At 41.5% G+C, this 18416-nt stretch overlaps 1 protein-coding gene across 2 annotated transcripts in view; it reads left to right on the top strand.

Moving 5' to 3' along the window:
* Positions 1 to 18416, top strand: part of LOC119479901 (potassium voltage-gated channel subfamily H member 4-like) — a 48500-nt gene that overhangs the window by 25716 nt on the left and 4368 nt on the right. For both annotated transcript variants that reach the window (XM_037755881.1, XM_037755880.1), the window contains exons 5-14: positions 612 to 852; positions 2161 to 2318; positions 2643 to 2844; positions 5063 to 5257; positions 6167 to 6366; positions 6657 to 6906; positions 6985 to 7199; positions 14120 to 14158; positions 15657 to 16036; positions 17665 to 17756. In XM_037755881.1, the coding sequence (XP_037611809.1) occupies positions 612 to 852; positions 2161 to 2318; positions 2643 to 2844; positions 5063 to 5257; positions 6167 to 6366; positions 6657 to 6906; positions 6985 to 7199; positions 14120 to 14158; positions 15657 to 16036; positions 17665 to 17756 (1972 nt within the window). The remainder of the gene's footprint in view (positions 1 to 611; positions 853 to 2160; positions 2319 to 2642; positions 2845 to 5062; positions 5258 to 6166; positions 6367 to 6656; positions 6907 to 6984; positions 7200 to 14119; positions 14159 to 15656; positions 16037 to 17664; positions 17757 to 18416) is intronic.

Genomic DNA, 18416 nt, shown 5'->3' with positions numbered 1-18416 from the left:
ATTAAGCGCCGAATGGATTACCCACCCTCATCGGCGATAGCAATTCACGCTTTCTGCGATTGGATTTTCTCCATAAAAAGTGGAATGAATAAGCATGACATTCAAAAATAAAAGCAGATGATGGCCAGAGTACCGAACCCCCTGAGACCTGAAGCACTGATGGCATTTGAAGACGGATGATGTCAAGCGAAGGCCAAGTCATGTATGAGATTATCAGACGTCATTGTTGGTAATAAGTTTCCCCCTCACTGACCGCACTCCTATATCTGTCATTTTGTATTATTACTGCACGGCCATTTAAAAGGTTTATCACTGTCTATAAGGAGGCTGTCAAGAATAGATAACCAGCGGCATTACCATATCTGTTTCACTTGAGTTGCCTACCGTACTGAATCATCGGCGGTCAGAGCACGAGAGAGGGTGTTGACATTTATATTGTCTGTTTCTGCTAAATCTTGGCAATGCCCATCTGATTACCATTTATTTTCACAGCATTCCACCTCATGACCATCTGCTTATCAAGTTATTCATTTATGCAGCTTCTCTGATGGGCTTTTGGTGTTTTTGTATATTTTTTACTAAGATATTTTTTTGCATTTCTTCTCTTGCAGGGCATTATTAACAAGCCTTCGATACCGGAGTACAAGGTGGCAGCGGTGGAGAAGTCGCGCTTCATTCTGCTCCACTATAGCGTGTCCAAAGCCCTGTGGGACTGGCTCATCCTGCTGGCCACCTTCTATGTGGCTGTCACCGTGCCCTACAACGTTAGCTTCACGCCATATGATGACACCGTCACAGCTGCGCGCTCCACCATTGTCAGTGACATCGTAGTGGAAATGCTCTTTATTATAGGTGAGTGTTGAAAAGGAGACAGCGCTTCCTGATTTTTTACCTGAAGTTCTTGAGTCACCACCATCAAGCCAATCCACTGTGAACTTATTTCTAAGGTCACGTTTAGTCAAATCAACTCATGTAGAACTCTCAAAATCTGAATCTTTTTTATGTGGTGACATCCAACATTTTCATTTTTCATCTGTCCATTTTCTTGCCACGCTCGCTACCTATGGCAACAAGAGCCACCGAGGCATCCTTTTCCCCTGAAAGCACCTCCAGTTCCAGGCAACCTGCTGGGTTTTGAAGTCCCTTCAGGATGTCCTGGGTCTCTCCCAGGGACTCCGCCCATTTGGTAATGACTGGTTAATCTCCAAAGGGAAGCACCCAAGGGATGAATTGAGGTGACTGAACCTCAACGTGCTCCACTTAAGAGTAGATGAACTGTTCATTTGCAGTTCATGTCCGAGTCCATGCTCAGGAGAAACTTTTTTCCCATTGTTTCTGCAAGCTCGATTACTTTTTCACCACCCATACTTTGTTTGTTTACTGTAATTTGACTTTTGAGGTCATGTAATTGATAGATTGCATTTAAAAAAATGCAAACAGTCTCGTATAGCAAAAAAATCAAACAAAAAAATCAGGCATGCTAGCCAAAAACATGGGAATATGGTATATTGGACGGAATATGTCCACCTTTTTTAATTTCGATGATTTATGCAGTTAACCCTGGTCTGCAGCTTGCTGTGTGTGCTTTCTGAAATTTGAAAATCTTTATTTAATTTTGCCAAAAATCATTATCATCATCTAACCTTCTTTTAGTTTCCCATAACTGAGATTTGTATTGAGCGATGAGCCAACATCTCTGCAAATATCGACAGCTTGGATGACAGATGAGGTTTTCTACATCAGACCACACACACACACACACACCCAGAGGTCTGCTTGTTATTGTGCTCGCCACATTCTGACACAGAGATGAAGATGATCTGTCTGGCAAACTCGCTGATTCATACGGACGCCTTAAAACAATGACAGATTCCAGCTGCGTGCATATTCCATTTCTTCTATTTTCATTGTTATCATTTTAGATTTACATGACTAAAATTGGTTCACTCTATACTTTCAAAAGTGTGAATAACAAACATCATGGTGTTGTCTAAAGTATATATCATATACACCACTGGGATTGCATTCCTCACTGTATACAATCTGTTTAATTTCATCAGTCAAACACACACACATTTGTGACCTCCGGTTTAATGAATATGACCATACCGTCTTTTAAGTCACTGAGGAAAAAATGACCTTCAACTTTTGTATTTTCAGACATTATCCTGAACTTCCGCACCACCTATGTGAGCCAGTCAGGACAGGTGGTGTATGAGGCGCGCTCCATTTGCATTCATTACGCCACCACCTGGTTCTTTGTGGACCTGGTGGCTGCCCTGCCCTTTGACCTGCTGTATGCCTTCAACATCACAGTGGTGAGTGCAAATAATATGTCGAGCCTTCTCTTTTTCGCTGCCCTCTGTGACTGCTGACACAAGCAGCAAATGGATTACTTATGATAAATACCAATTTCCCCTGAAATGTTTAGCCTACCTTGCATTTCACAAGGCTTCTATTGCTGCGGCTGAGTTCTCCCTAAATAGTGAATTTTACACAAGATAAGCACATTTGTTTGAGCAAAACAAGTCGCTGCTTGTCCAAGCTGTGATATTCAACTGTGTGTATGTACAGTCAACGTGTGTCTCCAGACATAACAAGACAATTTATTTTACATTTTTTCTTTCCTTTTCATTCTTCAGACCTCCTTGGTCCACCTACTTAAAACGGTACGCCTGCTGCGCCTCCTTCGCCTGCTTCAGAAGCTGGACCGCTACTCCCAGTACAGCGCCATGGTGCTAACCTTGCTAATGTCTGTGTTTGCCCTTCTGGCACACTGGATGGCCTGCATCTGGTACATGATTGGACGCAAAGAGATAGAGACCAATGAGACCTGGGACATCGGTGAGTCTGATTGAGGCCTCGCGGAAGAGGAAGCTGTTGAAGTATGAAGGTCAGGTTTGGTGTTTCATCCAGCGAGGTTGGGCAAATAATATATCCTTTCTCTGTAAAGGATAAATTAAATGATAGTTCCAATGGATTTTTACCACATCTATTCATTGTCCTCACTACCTTCTACAGGAAAAAAATCTAATATACCATATTCCAAGTGCTCATTTAATAACTTAAAGGTCCAGTGTGTAGGATCTGGCGGTATCTAGCAGTGAGGTGAGGAGATTGCAACCAACTGAAGCCTTTCCCATGTGCCAAGCGTGTTGGAGAGCTATGGTGGCGGACGCGAAAACGCAAACAGCCCTCTCTAGTGCCATTTGGAGCAGAGCCAGTGCGTAGTGTGTATGTGTGGGAAATGAGTGGTGAAGCGCGCGAGAGAGAGCAGCGGCGACGGGAGTGAGTAACGTTATCGACTTCGGCCCAAGCAGGAAAACTTAAAAGTGTTTGGTTCGTCCGTTCTGGGCTACTGTAGAAACATGACGGACTCCGTGGAGAGGACCAGCAATTCTTATTTTCAGGTGATTATACACTAAAGAAAACGTACTTAATTATATTATATTATATTTCTGCCAATAGATCACCCTAAATGTTATACACTGGTCCTATAAATACAGTCCTGACTATCCAGACTTGTTTCAGTGCTACAGTATGTAAGTCAGTTTGTTTTCTCTGTTTAAATAGGCATACAAATCCAACAAATAAGACCACAGACTAGATTTTGCTTGTTGTGTCCCCACTCAGCTATAAATAGTCTTGGCTCACCTATTGGGGCGTCTAGCTCTGCTCAGTGGTGAGATGGTGGCGAGCACCACACTGTGACGCTCTAATGAGGACCGTCTGAAGCCAGATCAAAAGCTGGTATAAAAAAAACGACTGGTAGGAAGCAGCACAGTAATGTCTTGTTTGTTTCACCGTTTGAAAGTGATTCAACACGGAGACCAAAGAAAACCCATAATGAGAAACTGACAGGCTTCTCTAGTCTGTAAATTATCTGAGAAATATCTCAGCACTTGTCTTATTTTTTTTTTACACAATTGCCTGCTTCAGATCAAAGAACATAACCATGTTTAGGTTTTTATTACTGCCAAAATAACTGCAAACAAGTTTAAGTCTACAGTTTAACAGCCATGTATTATTTTGTTTGCCCCAGGCATAAACATTGTTTTTCATGCACTGGTCAATTTTCAGATTTTGGGCTATATTGCTTCCATAACATGTCTTCTTTCAGACTAGTGGAAAGAAAACATCCACAACATTTATTTTACTGCACTTTGTCTATTTGCGTCTGTAGATTTCTCCCAAATATTCTGAAGGTTTTTACAGAGGGGTTTGTTCCTATATCAACATTTTATCCCTAAAAACATGGCAAAAAATGATTTTTTTTGATGGTTGTTGACAGTATTTTCTGATTTATGGTGTGATAAGAAGAGATATCCAAAATTCCCTCTGCAGAAACATTTAATGCTAATATTGTCAACAAAATGAAACAACAATTTTGAACCTGGCTAAAATGTTCAGATTTCTGTTGTGGATAGTTATGCAAATTAGCACATATTTGATAAGATAACACATAATTTGCATATTTAAACATGAAATGTTGGAACACTTGTAATGCAAGAAAGAATTGCCTTAATGTAAGTAATCAACTGGGGACGTTTGATGGTGATATCTATTAGTTAATTTTTTTACCCTATTCACCTGGGGTGCCTCCCTTTAAACAACCATAAACAGCAACACACATACTGTGATATAGTGTAGGCTACAGCAAAATTAAACATCTGGCCCAGACTGCTTTGCAACGTGTGTATGTGTGTGTGTGTGTGTTTCTATTTGTGTGTGTATATGGGATTTTGCATACATTTGTGGCACTATATTCTGTCTATAGGGAGGTTAGGTCATACCTGCTAATTAACACTTGGCCTTATTTATCCCTGGAGGAGCCAATCTAATTCTGCCCTGTCCCGCACCGACATGCCAACCTCCTGACACTGCTGAAAATCTCTCTCTGACACACACAAACCCAAACATACACTTCTGTCTCTCTTAGACCAGGTATTGCAGCACAATCCTGCCACTACCGTCTGTCTCAGAGCTGACAGAAGACACACAGACGTAACAATAACCATAACCTTTGGACATTGTTCGCTCATGCTCTACCTCCTCATTCAAGGGTGGCTTCATGAGCTGGGCAAACGTCTGGAGACGCCTTACATCAACAGCACGGTGGGCGGCCCGACAGTGCGCAGCTCCTACATCGCTGCCCTTTACTTTACCCTCAGCAGCCTGACCAGTGTGGGCTTCGGCAATGTCTGTGCCAACACCGATGCTGAGAAGATCTTCTCCATCTGCACCATGCTCATCGGCGGTATGTCTGACACCAGGGTACACTCTCCCTCTGGCGTCCTGGCATAACAGTGCCTCTGTTTGGCACGCCAGTGCAAGAGATTCAGCAGGAAGTGGGTTGGATGGTTTGGCTGGCCTTTAAAACGCAGCTTGTTGCCATCTTTATATTCTAATAAACAGATTATTTCAGCTGATGTGGCAATTATTGGTGCAACAATACAGAAAATAATGATTTTCTTTTTCCCAGACTGTTTGTCAGAACAGTGATGTAAACGAAAATTACTGTTCCCCTTGTGTGGATCAATAAGCAAATAAACAGTAACAAGTGTAGATGATTGGGTAGTGATCCATATACAATTAGATTTTATAGCAGGAAACATGTTTGGAAGGAATGAAAAGTAAAAGTCACCTTAAAAAGTTAATTAAATGTTGTTGCTATTTAACTAGGGTTGTCAATCGATTAAAATATTTAATTGCGATTAATACCATGATTGTCCATGATTAATTGCAAATTAATCACACAGTTTTTATCTGTTCAGAATGTACCTTAAAGGGAGATTTGTCAAGTATTGAATACTCTTATCAACATGGGAGTGAGCAAATAAGATTGCTTTATGCAAATGTATATATATATATATTATTGGAAATCAATTAACAACACAAAACAATGACAAATACTGTCCAGAAACCCTCACAGGTACTGCATTTAGAATAAAAAATATGCTCAAATCATAACATGGCAAACTCAAGCCCAACTGCCCAATTGAGTTAAAGAAATTAGAGGCGTTAAAACTTATATTTAACACATTGTGTCAAATTGTAATGAGCCAAAAGAAACAGTCTTCAGAATAAAATTTCAGATTATTTTCACCTAGCAATACAAATAATATTCAATATCGTTTCATGCTGTTTGTTTCCGTCTCTCACACAGCGCTGATGCACGCCTTAGTTTTCGGTAATGTGACGGCCATCATCCAGCGCATGTACTCGAGGCGCTCTCTCTACCACACGCGCATGAAGGACCTGAAGGACTTCATCCGTGTCCACCGTCTGCCTCAGCAGATCAAACAGCGCATGCTGGAGTACTTCCAGACCACATGGTCTGTCAACAACGGTATAGATGCCAACGAGGTAGGAGTCCCTCTCATTGTTGTTGTCATGTAATACTTTTGTACAAGGCGCTGTCTGGCCTCAATAAACTTCAGGGTGATGTTTAGATGGCATTTGAGCACTGCATCTGTTCCACAATCCGTTCACAACCCTTCGCAGCTGTAATTGTTTATGATCTTTCACAACACCGCCTGTACACCAGCAAATTGACATCCTATTGAAATTCAAAAGAGGGCAACTGGTGGCAACACAGTCCGTTCCCTAATTACCAATTGGTGTCACACCTCATTACATCTGTCACACATCCCCAGCTCCTGCACGACTTCCCTGATGAGCTGCGTGCCGACATCGCCATGCATCTGAATAAGGACATCCTCCAGCTGCCGGTCTTTAAGGGGGCCAGCCGCGGCTGCCTGCGCTCGCTCTCCCTCCACATAAAAACCTCCTTCTGCGTCCCCGGGGAGTACCTCATCCGTCAGGGCGACGCGCTGCATGCCAACTACTTTGTCTGCTCCGGGTCCCTTGAGGTGCTGAAAGACAGCATGGTGCTGGCGATATTAGGTTTGTATTGTGGTTTTTAGCATCATGTAGTAATGTAGTGGAGTGAGACGGTGAATATTTCTTCGTTTTGATTTTAAGGAAAAGGGGACCTGATTGGGTCTGACCTGCCTGTAGCAGACCAGGTGATCAAGACCAATGCTGACGTGAAGGCGCTGACCTACTGTGACCTCCAATACATTAATGTGCGTGGCCTGAAAGAGGTGCTGGAGCTTTACCCCGAGTACGCCAGTGTGTTCGCCTCCGACATCCACAACAACCTCACCTACAACCTGCGCGAGGGCAGCCAGGACGAGGTACTAAATACACACTCAAACACAGAAAACTGGTGTTGATTAAATGTGTCATTAGGGCTCCTTCTCTCACAATTGAAAGCCTGTCTATACAAACTCAAATACAAAATCCTAACTCTCAAAACTTTAAAGGTCCCATATTGTAAAAAGTGAGATTTTCAGGCCTTATACATTATAAATCAGGTTTAAGTGCTATATAAATACTGTTAAACTATCAAAACGCTCAATATACGGAGAAATACCCACAGCCCGTATTCAGAAATTGTGCGTTTGAAACAAGCCGTTAGGATTTCTGTCCATTTGTGATGTCACAAATATACAATATTTAAACCATTACACGGTTTTAAACGTAAACATTCTAAATGTGTCCCAGTTTATTTCCTGTTGCAGTGTATGTAAATAACATCAGCTGACAGGAAGTAAACATGGACCCAAACTGTTGCCTAGCAACGTAATTGCATTGCAATTCCGTTGAAATGCTCTAAAACGGAGCGTGAATGCCCTAAAACGGAGGGTGAATACAGGTATATTCAGGCAGACAGTGTGAGGAAAATAATGTTTTTTTTTAACATTACAGCATGTAAACATGTTCTAGTAGAAACACAAAATACAAGTATGAATTTGAAAATGAGCATAATATGGGACCTTTAATTCAGTATGCTTAAACCTGGAAGAAACTATTTTTTTTCCACTTCTACAATGGGTTTCAGCCTGTATGATAGTTAAACGTTGGTGCAAAAGACTCCCCATTACATAGAATAGCGCTTACAACATACCAGACAACACATTTGTTCCCCCCTAAGGTGCCTTTGTCACTCTCCTTGACACTTGTTCTACCAAAGGGCCGTCGGTGGCTTGATTGTCACACCAATTACCATGCGTGGGTGCCACTGTCAGGCCGCCGTATCGCTTCCCTGTCGCCACCCTCTAAAGCGCAGCAGGATGACATTACACCCAGACACTGACCTCCTCTCCGTGCTGCCTGTTACCCCTCACAGTTACTTAAGAAAGCATTACGTAAGGCAAGACAATCCTCCATCTGGGAAGAAAAAGCAGTTGTTGTTACACATGTAGCATGTTTTCAGGCGTTGTTATGTAATCTGTGTAAAGATTAGGGCGTTAGCGCAAATTTGTTTTGATGCCACTAATTTCTTTAACGCATTAACGCAATCGATCTTTCGGAGGTTGTAGCGGGCTCAGTTTTAAAGCTAGAGTGAAGATACTGGTATCCTATGAAACTATAAAACCTAAATAATCCATTGGTATCAACCATGTCATACTAGCTTGTCGCCAAGCAGGTTAAATAACCTACACTAAATTTTAGCGAGGAAAAACTGGCATGGCCATTTTCCAAGGGGTCCCTTGACCTCTGACCTCAAGATATGTGAATGAAAATGGGTTCTATGGGTACCCACGAGTCTCCCCCTTACAGACATGCCCACTTTATGATAATCACATGCAGTTTGGGAAAAGTCATAGTCAAGTCAGCACACTGACACACTGACAGCTGTTGTTGTCTGTTGGGCTGCAGTTTGCCATGTTATGATTTGAGCGTATTTTTTTTTTGCTAAATGTAGTACCTGTGCGGGTTTCTGGACAATATTTGTCATTGTTTTGTGTTGCTAATTGAATTTCAGTAATAAATATATACGTTAATTTGCATAAAGCAAGCATATTTGCCCACTCTTATGTTGATAGAAGTATTAAATATTTGACAAATCTCCCTTTAAGGTACATTTTGGACAGATGTGCGATTAAGTTAAGATTAATCATGATTAACTATTGAATCGATTGACAACCCTAGTAGAGATGCATCTCGAAACGCAGAAATTGAGTAGTTTCATTAATTATAGACACAAAGTTCAATAGCTGTGTAGCATGGCATTGTGTTAAACCGTTCGATCAAGACAAATTAATGCCAAGACTTCTTTGATGTGTGACTGACAAATCTCCCTGAGGACTTTCACAATCTCATCCGTATTGTCAGTCTCAAGCATTTTGTACTTGCTTCAAGCACTCCTCTTAGCTCCCACAGGCCTTTCCCATTGTTTGAAGGCTTCGTTGCTCATTAGTTTATTCATTTAATTTTTGTTTTTATTCGTTTTGGTTCGGAATATGAAGAACAGGACATCTGTGCTGGCTGTGTTCATTACTGGATGTCTTTTCTGAGTGAATTAGCTTCAACTGTGTTGATGATGGCTTCAAAAAGAGTTTCAATTCCATAAAGAGACATCATACAGATACAATTTGGCACCCTTACATAATATATATGACAGAAAAGTTCATCGCAAGACAAAGACTGTATGTTGTGTGTGTATAGAGGCCACATACGTTCATACATTATTAGAGTTATCACAGTCTTTAATTGTGATTCAAGCAGGCTTCTCTGTGGCATTGCTGATCACAAGCACTAGCTCTCTGTCTCACACCATCTGCTCAGAGTTTATGCTCCAGCTCAAAGCCGGGGGGCACTGCCGCCGCCCCCCCGCCCCTGACAGGATGAAGGAGTGCTCAGCTACCTGGCCGAGCCGCCAGGTGCCATAACTCCTGACACAAACATATACAGTAGTACAGGTGTCATCCGCATCCTCTCGGTGGGTGGTCAGAGGTGAGAGTTGTTGTAGGATGGGAAGTCCTTTTACACTCGAGAGATACTTTTGAATTACATGCTGACTGTACAGCAATCAGTCAATAGTAGTGAAGTACTGCCAAAGAGACAGATTGCAGGAATGCCTATTACAGTATAAGGTATCCAAAGGGACTACTTTATCTTGTCAAAAAGGGAAAACCCCAGACCACCAGATGGAAAATTAGTTTTCTTTTTGTCAACTCCATAATTTAATTTCAACTTTTACCGCAGTGATGTCACTTAACTTCTTTTCAATAGGTTTTGGTAGAGTTTTACAGCTTTTTTTTTTTTTACTTAGCAAACTGCAAACACAGACAAAAAGTTTTTTGCTTTTTACATTTTTTTTTACATTGTAGTGTCGCACAAACCCTTTATGCTGCTTTCAAGTTGATTTTTTAAGCTTGCCGTTTAGCTGTGTCTTATCTGAAGCAACTCAAAACTGTATAAGTCAAATAAGTTGAAATTGTTTGATCACCCACTTTCTAATAATGCAAAAAAAAACACTATAAATTGCTATTATTTTCAAACCAGCCATAATTGATATTTTATTATAACAATGTACCAAATGACAAGTGAAATAGGTCGCTCTTTATAGTGAGTTTCAGCTCATTGTTTCGCTGTCCGGCCGCAACTTTACTGTTTGGGTCACTCTCAACGCTCTCACAACTCTGTCTCCTAAAAGTCACGTTCCCATACATTGAAACTGTATTGTCAATTACGTTTCAGGGGACATATACAAACATATTTTCTCTCAGATTACATTTGTTTTTGACGTCCGTGGAAGACTGTGTAAGGAGGAGGTCAGGGTGGATGAGTGGGTCAACACAGGACTTTCACCCAGGAGGCCGCTGTTTGTGTCCCGTGTGAAACCAAATGTCAACACTGACGTATCTTGATTTACGTCCATAATTTAAATAACGTAGCAAAGGTTCTTATTTTAAGCCATACCATGATGTTTTTATCAGGGCTGTCAATTGATTTAAAATATTGAATCGTGATTAATCGCAAATTAATGGCACATTTTTTTATCTGTTCAAAATGTACCTTAAAAGAGTTAATGCGTTAAAAAAAATGAGTGGTATTTAAACAAATTTGCGTTAACGTGTTATTATCGCGTTAACTTTGACAGCCCTAGTTTTTACTAAACCTAACCAAGTACTTTTGTCGCCTCTTTGTTTTGTTTTGTTTCAATTTACAACGTTAAGCACATTTTTAAAACTGTGACCGTGATCCGAGGGGAAATACGTTTCCCTCGAAACGTAATTGAGAATGCACTTTAGTTGTATGGGAAAGTAATTTTGTAGGAGACAGGGTTGCAGCCCTCATAGTGTTGATTTCAGCCGCAGCAGGCAGCTGTTTCCAGCGAAAATAGCACAAAAAAACACTATACACCTGCTTTACCTGCTCATCACTGATGGGCAGACAGACACTAGCAATTTAAAAGGTAATGATATGTCAAAGTTGTGTTCACAGCTTGTTTTCGTTTCCCCCGAAGTGGACAAAAAAATCAGTTATTGCAGGTTTAAGGTCAGGTTGAATAATGTGGTATGCACTTGGTCAAAGACTGTCTTAAGGGAGGTGAGTTTTGAGAGATAAGGGATGACTGTGCCGTCCTGGGCGGAGTGGGAAGGTCAGTCCACCACCAGGGAGCCAGCACTGAGTCCAAATTTGTTGGACTATAATGGCCATGTCGCCACAGGGAGGGTTAAGTAGTGAGTAGTCATGGAGTGTGAAGAACATGCTGGCCGGTCAGGAGTTATAGGGATGCAACCCCCTATGGAGCCTCACAAGACAACAACAGTTTAAGTTGATAAAGGCAGCCTCTGGTAACCAGCGGTGGGAGTGAAAGGAGTCTGACAAGCTGGAGACATGTTCATGACATGTTGGATGGGATAAAAATACCGACCAGCAGTACAGAGAGGAGATGACAAAAAAATGTCACAACAACTGTCCCAGGTGACAGTGTCATTTCAAGTACATCCCGTCAGTACAATAGATCACATGCAGCTCGCTCTCTCTCTCTGGAAACATCAAATTTGTCCCAAAAACAACTCCCACGAAATGTATTCTGGATTTGAAAGACAAGTGACACATCATACTTAAACCCTGACATAATGATAATAATAACAATAATAATAATAATAATAATAAAAATAATCTTTATTTGGTCTGTCGATCGATTAAAATAATTATCACAATTAATCTCATAATTGTCCATAATTGTCCATGACAAATATCATCCAGAAACCCTCACAGGTACTGCATTTAGCATAAAAAATATGCTCAAATCATAACATGGCAAACTCAAGCCCAACAGGCAACAACAGCTGTCAGTGTGTCAGTGTGCTGACTTGACTATGACTTGTCCCAAAGTGGACATGTCTGTAAAGGGGACACTCGTGGGTACCCATAGAACCCATTTTCATTTACATATCTTGAGGTCAGAAGTCAAGGGACCCCTTTGAAAATGACCATGCCAGTTTTTCCTCACCATAAGTTTGGATCATTATTTAGCCTCCTTTGTGACAAGCCAGTCTGACATGATTGGTACCAGTGGATTCCTTAGGTTTTGCAGTTTCATGTGATATCAGTATCTTCACTCTGACTTTAAAACTGAGCCCACTACAATCTAAAAGTCGCAAGTTGGGTTAATGCCTTAAAGAAATTAGTGGCGTTAAAACGAATTTGCGTTAATGTGTTTATTATCGCGTTAACTTTGACAGCCCTAATCTTTATTTATATAGCACCTTTCAAAACACAGTTACAAAGTGCTTTACAATAAAAACAGAACACATTTAAGGACAGGGAAGGGACATAAAACAATAATAGATCTGATAAACAACTTTGGGCAAGGCATCTCAGGGCTTTGTAAGTAATCCGTAATATTTTAAAGCAACAAGTAGCCAGTGTAAGGAAGCCAGGATCGGTGAGATGTGGTCATGTTTCCTTGTCCGGGTCAACCTTTTTTTTTGCTGATGCCAGAGAGCAAAGAATTACAGTAATCTAATCTACTAGTTATGAAGGCGTGGATAACGGTCGCCACATTTTTTGGAGAAAGAAATGGTCTAATCCTTGAAATGTTTCTGAGACATACTCTTGTGTGCACGAGCATGTCCTCCTATAAGTAGGTCTGTTCTTTGCATGTGCAAACACAAGATAGCACACTTGTGAGTGACAGGAAAAAGTCCCCAAGTCCTTGCAAAACCCACTTTGATATGTGGGACATTTGTGCCATCCGTGCCCCATTAAATTGATATTGATGTTCAATTAATGTCATTTGGCGCCAATATCTGTGGCTGGCTAGTTAATCACTCGGTGTCGCCCCAGGGTTAGTCGTCGTTATGAGGAGTATTTTCCCCCAATGCCTCTCACATAGCACCACCGTCTGAAGAGTTTCACAGCTAGAGTTATATGTTTGCTTTAACCGCCTTTTAGTGGTGATGATTTTTAAACTCAGTATTGTGCTTCAATGAAGGATTCAATTTAATGTTTCCTCAGTGAATTGACCTCCCGCATCAAAGAGCATCACGGCACTATACTGCTGGAGCGATAGACTGTGGCTCGTGTTGTCACATTAAGCCATGTTGTCAGAAGCACATTTTTCACACATGAGGGAAGACTTCGCACCGCCACAGTCTCATTTGCCATCCAGCTGGTGATTATGTTTAATTGCTCGCAATTTCTCCACACGCCAGCAGAAAGACAAACTTTCGCCGGAATCCCTCTGCAATCGAGCGTGGAGAAAGGGTCGGTTATGTGATTCGGCTTGTGTGGCGAAGGCTTTATCGCCGGCCAAGGTCATCTAGATCGTTCCAAAAGGGAGCACAGTTCCCGTGGATAAAATAAGTAGATAACTAATTTGAATTTCACACAGTTTTATAAATGCAAAGACATCACTGAACTTAATTAAAGGTTCCCTGGGGAGTTTTTGACCTCTGGTTGCGCTGCGGAGCTGCCAGTGGTGTCACACTATTCCACTGATCAACAGGTGGTGGTAACACAGCAAGATATGCTGCAATGCGCCAACAAACACAATGCTGGATTTAAGATACTTTATAAATCATCTTTGCACATGTTTTATGAGGAAGGACATGCACTCAACGTGCATGTCCTTCCTCATTAGTTAGAAACACACAATGCATGTTAGTGAGTAACACAACATAACTTTTGTTTGCTTCTAAGAAAACTCCACAAGGCACCTTTAATGAAGAGGATATAAAGTTTCAAAAATAAATACTTTTTGTCTGAGGCTGTGTCTTTTGTAATCCCTGTTGCTTTCTTTTCGCTACTGCAGGGCCTCAGCAGGTTTTCAAGGTCACCTAGGCTTCCCCACGTGAGTTCAAATTAAGTCTTCGTCTTCTGTCTTCTTCTGTCATTATTCCCTTTTCCACCAGACACGGTTTCCGACACATACTTTAAAGTTATAATAAATTCAGAAAGCCTGCATATCAATTCCAGGATTTTAGCGGGCGTGTCTGGATTTTCAAGGTAATACCCCGCCGTGTTTTTCTGGGACATACTGTATCGCTAGTGAGTGCTGCCGGAGCGTTTGTGCAAGGACTTCCCCTACAGGTTGAAACTCATTTGGAACAGAGAGAGCAGTTCAGTCCCTGGAGTTGGCCCGCTAACTGGGTCAGTAGCTCTCTTAATGGGAAACCTTATGACCTACTTTTCTCACTATGGACTGTATGCTTACCTATTAAAATACTGTTCACAGTGTTTGCTGTGTCTGCTATTAAAAGTTCCCTTTTATGTAAAAACTAGGGCTGTCAATCGATTTAAAATATTTAAGCGTGAATAATTTTTATCTGTTCAAAATGTACCTTAAAGGGAGATTTGGCAAATATGCTTGCTTTATGCAAATGTATATATATATTTATTATCGGAAATCAATTAACAACACAAAACAATGACAAATATTGTCCAGAAACCCTCACAGGTACTGCATTTAGCATAAAAATATGCTCAAATCATAACATGGCAAACTCAAATACCAACAGGCAACAACAGCTGTCAGTGTGTCAGTGTGCTGACTTGACTATGACTTGCCCCGAACTGCATGTGATTATCATAAAGTGTGTTTGTAATGTAATGTTTGTAAAGGGGAGACTCCTGGGTACCCATAGAACCCATTTTCATTCACATATCTTGAGGTCAGAGGTCAAGGGACCCCTTTGAAAAAGGTCATGCCAGTTTTTCCTCACCATAAGTTTGGATCATTATTTAGCCTCCTTTGTGACAAGTTATTTTGACATGGTTCCTTAGGTTTTCTAGTTTCATATGATACCAGTATCTTCACTCTAGATTTAAAACTGAGCCCGCTTCAACCTCTGGATAATTGATTGTGTTAATGCGTTAAAGAAATTAAAACGAATATGCGTTAACGCGTTATTATCACGTTAACTTTGACAGCCCTGGTAAAAAACAATTGTTTTTACTCACAAGCACACAGGCAGCCATGGTTAGAGATTTGTAGCAGGATTAGAGTAATGTGATTAAAATATCATCAGCTGTATCTTATTAAAATCTAAATAACACAATAATTGCTCTTTATCAGCAGCTTTCAAAATTAAAATGGTTATTATGTGCCAGATTACTCCTGAAATGATTTGTGTATTGTGAGTGGCATTTGAAATTGGTAAATTTTTCTAACATGCTTCCAATATTTTAAAATGTATTCTTGTAATTATTATTCCAGTATTTCCAAATCTGTTTTCATATCCTCAAACAAAAACCAGACAGTTTAAGGACCAGTGCACCCCTTGGTAGTGAACATTTCATATTAATTAAATGGTGTACAGTTATTAATGCTGCATGTTGTTGTTTTGCAGGAATCAAAGCTCCCCTCTATCGTGGAAACAAAGGGGGACGACCCCGACGACACCTTCCACCTCTCTCCAGCTACCCGCTCCCGTCGCAACCTCCTGCTGCCCAGCTTCAGCAGCCCCGTTCGCCGCACCTCCCTGGGTAACCTCCTGGGGGACGAGTTGCGGCAGTTCAACGCCCTGCGGCGATGCCGCTCACCAAACCTCAGCCGCGGGGTCCACGGGCAGAGCTCATCACCTCAGCCACCGTCGAAAAAAGAGCACAGCTCCCCTAAAGCCACCCCGGCCTCAACTTCATCCCAGGGAGAGTCGGGGGCCGAGAAAAAGCCGTCAAAGCTGCTCATCCCAACTGTCACCTGCTTTGGACCCCCAGATCTTAGTCCCAGGTAAACAAGCAAAAACTTATCAAAGTAACGCAATGCTTTAAGTGCTACCTTAAAGGGTAACTTCGGTATTTTTCAACCTGGACCCTATTTTCCCATGTTTTGGGGTCATAGGTGATTTAGGATTTTTGAAAGTGGTCCAGTATTGAGACAGAACGCTGCAGCTGCTAGCCACTAAACGGGCTGTAATGTAATCTTTTGGGGCAACCTGGTACTGTCAGTTTACGTCCACTATACTGTAAGTGCTTGTTTTTGCCACTGACAGGCTTAAAATTGTTATTATAAGTGTCTGACAACATTATGGAACGGAGAAATTAAACGTTTTCTTTAGGGCTGACCGTTGCCATGGTAATCAACCTCCAAATCAGTATTTGAATGATTGTTTTTTTTGTTTTTTTATATATATAAGTATGTAGTAATAATGTATAAATCCCCAAATAGGCCACGAAATAAAGAATAATCCCACAACATTATTCATTATTCAGATTCAACATTAATTATTATTATTAGTTATTCTCAGACGGATATCGCTGTTTGTTATGTATAAAGGTGCGTGTGTGTACTGTAGTGTGGCAGCGACACTCTCCTGAAGCTTCGAATACCTTCGAATATTTCTCACATTAGCTTCGAAGCCCAAAAAAACATATTCGGGGGACAGCCCTTGTTTTCTTACTTTTCGCTTGATCTGGTCTGTTTGTTACTGTGTGTCTCCCTCGGAGAAGTCTCATTCTGAAATCTGGTGTCGTATCCACATTGTCGAAATCATCTAAATATTCAGCCATGACGTTGAAAATCTTTTAGATAACACTGAGCTACGCTTTGTGTACTCCAACACAACAAACTGTGATAACACTGGTGTCCCGTGGCACTCCTCTCTCCACTCTCACTGACGTTTCCACCGTTGTCTCTTCCTGCAACAACAAGTCGCATGACACAATAACAAACAGAAAACAAGTTGATTTGTATTGCTTATCACCATGTAGTCTGCAACTTTCAAAGCGACATGACTAGCAACATGATAGTGTCTTTTCTTCTTCTAAAACACAGTGGTTCCCCCCCTCTAAGGCTGGCTAATTAATTTGAAAGCATCTAAAATGTGTGTGCCCTTTTAACTATAACCACTATACCATGGGCCTTGATGCCTCTATTTCTGTGTTTGTTACAATCCAACCTGCCTTTGTCATTGACAGCATCTCACTGGATTTTGTAGACCACGTTATGTCAATATATTCACCCTAGTTATGGTCGCTTTAGAACGTTTGACATGATCGAAGTCATGCCACAGAAACCTGCATCACCTACTTAATGTAAATGGAGTGTATTTGCATTGCATATTTCAACAGATGTCACTGCATTTCATTACCAGAGCACCTTATCCTCCTGCCACAACCCATCTGTATTCATAATGTATCCCTAAGTCATCCAGTAAGTCCTAGATATGGGTAAGTGCTGGTTCAGAGAGCTCAGGTGTCCGCCCCTCCAGACTGGGCTCTTCTCCTCATGTTCAAACCCACATGGGTCTCTGCCAGCGGCAGCTCTCATGGCACATACCTGTGCAGTCTGCTGGCTCCGAGGATAATTGAAAAAGCTCTACTGTTACATTAACTCCAGCTTCCCTTCCTCCCTGCCAGGGTTGTAGACGGCATCGAAGACAACGGACACGCGTTCCACTTCAACGTGGAGCACTGCGGGCCTAAAGCCAGCACGGGAGGCAGCGCCCAAGGTAAGCCAAACCGCCTCCAGCTGCGAGGGTCACCTGGGTGCCAGATGGCTGGAGGTAAACTCAAGAGTTCAAACAGTGGATATAGCAATGCTGCCCTGCCGCCTTCTGGGGGGAAATATGAGAGCGCAGAGGAGTGAAATGACAGCCACGTGTCCAAAGAGTCAGAGAACATGTTAAAGGACAACCGAGGTCAAAGCAGTGTACAGTACAGCTCATCTGACCTGAGCCTTTTGCTGATGATTGCTGTCATCCTGGGATGAATATCACGTTCAGTTCAGTTGAAGTCCAACTAATTTACTTTAGTTGAACAAGTACCGAGATACACAACAGTACACAGTAGAAATCTATATAGAAAACAGTTTCCTAAATACTAAAAATGTTTTTTAAAAACTGTGGTGTAGGACAGAAGAACCTCCTGATTTTTTTGGAGTTGTTCTATGAAAATGTAAATAAAGGTCCGCACATTGTAGCTCCCTTAAAGGGATAGTTCGGGTTGTATGAGGTACTTATCCATAGTAGGTGTATTACTTACAGTAGATGATGTTTGGTGTGCTCCCAGCTTGGTGAAACAGACAAGAGTACCGACACCAGAACAAAGCAATGCAGTGCTGTGGACGTGTTTTAGCCACCTAAAAGAAAGGCATCTGTTTAAGTGTACGC

The sequence above is a fragment of the Sebastes umbrosus genome, chromosome 20 (assembly GCF_015220745.1).
Source record: "Sebastes umbrosus isolate fSebUmb1 chromosome 20, fSebUmb1.pri, whole genome shotgun sequence".
Classification (NCBI taxonomy): Eukaryota; Metazoa; Chordata; class Actinopteri; order Perciformes; family Sebastidae; genus Sebastes; species Sebastes umbrosus.
This window is presented reverse-complemented; position numbering and strand designations above follow the sequence as displayed.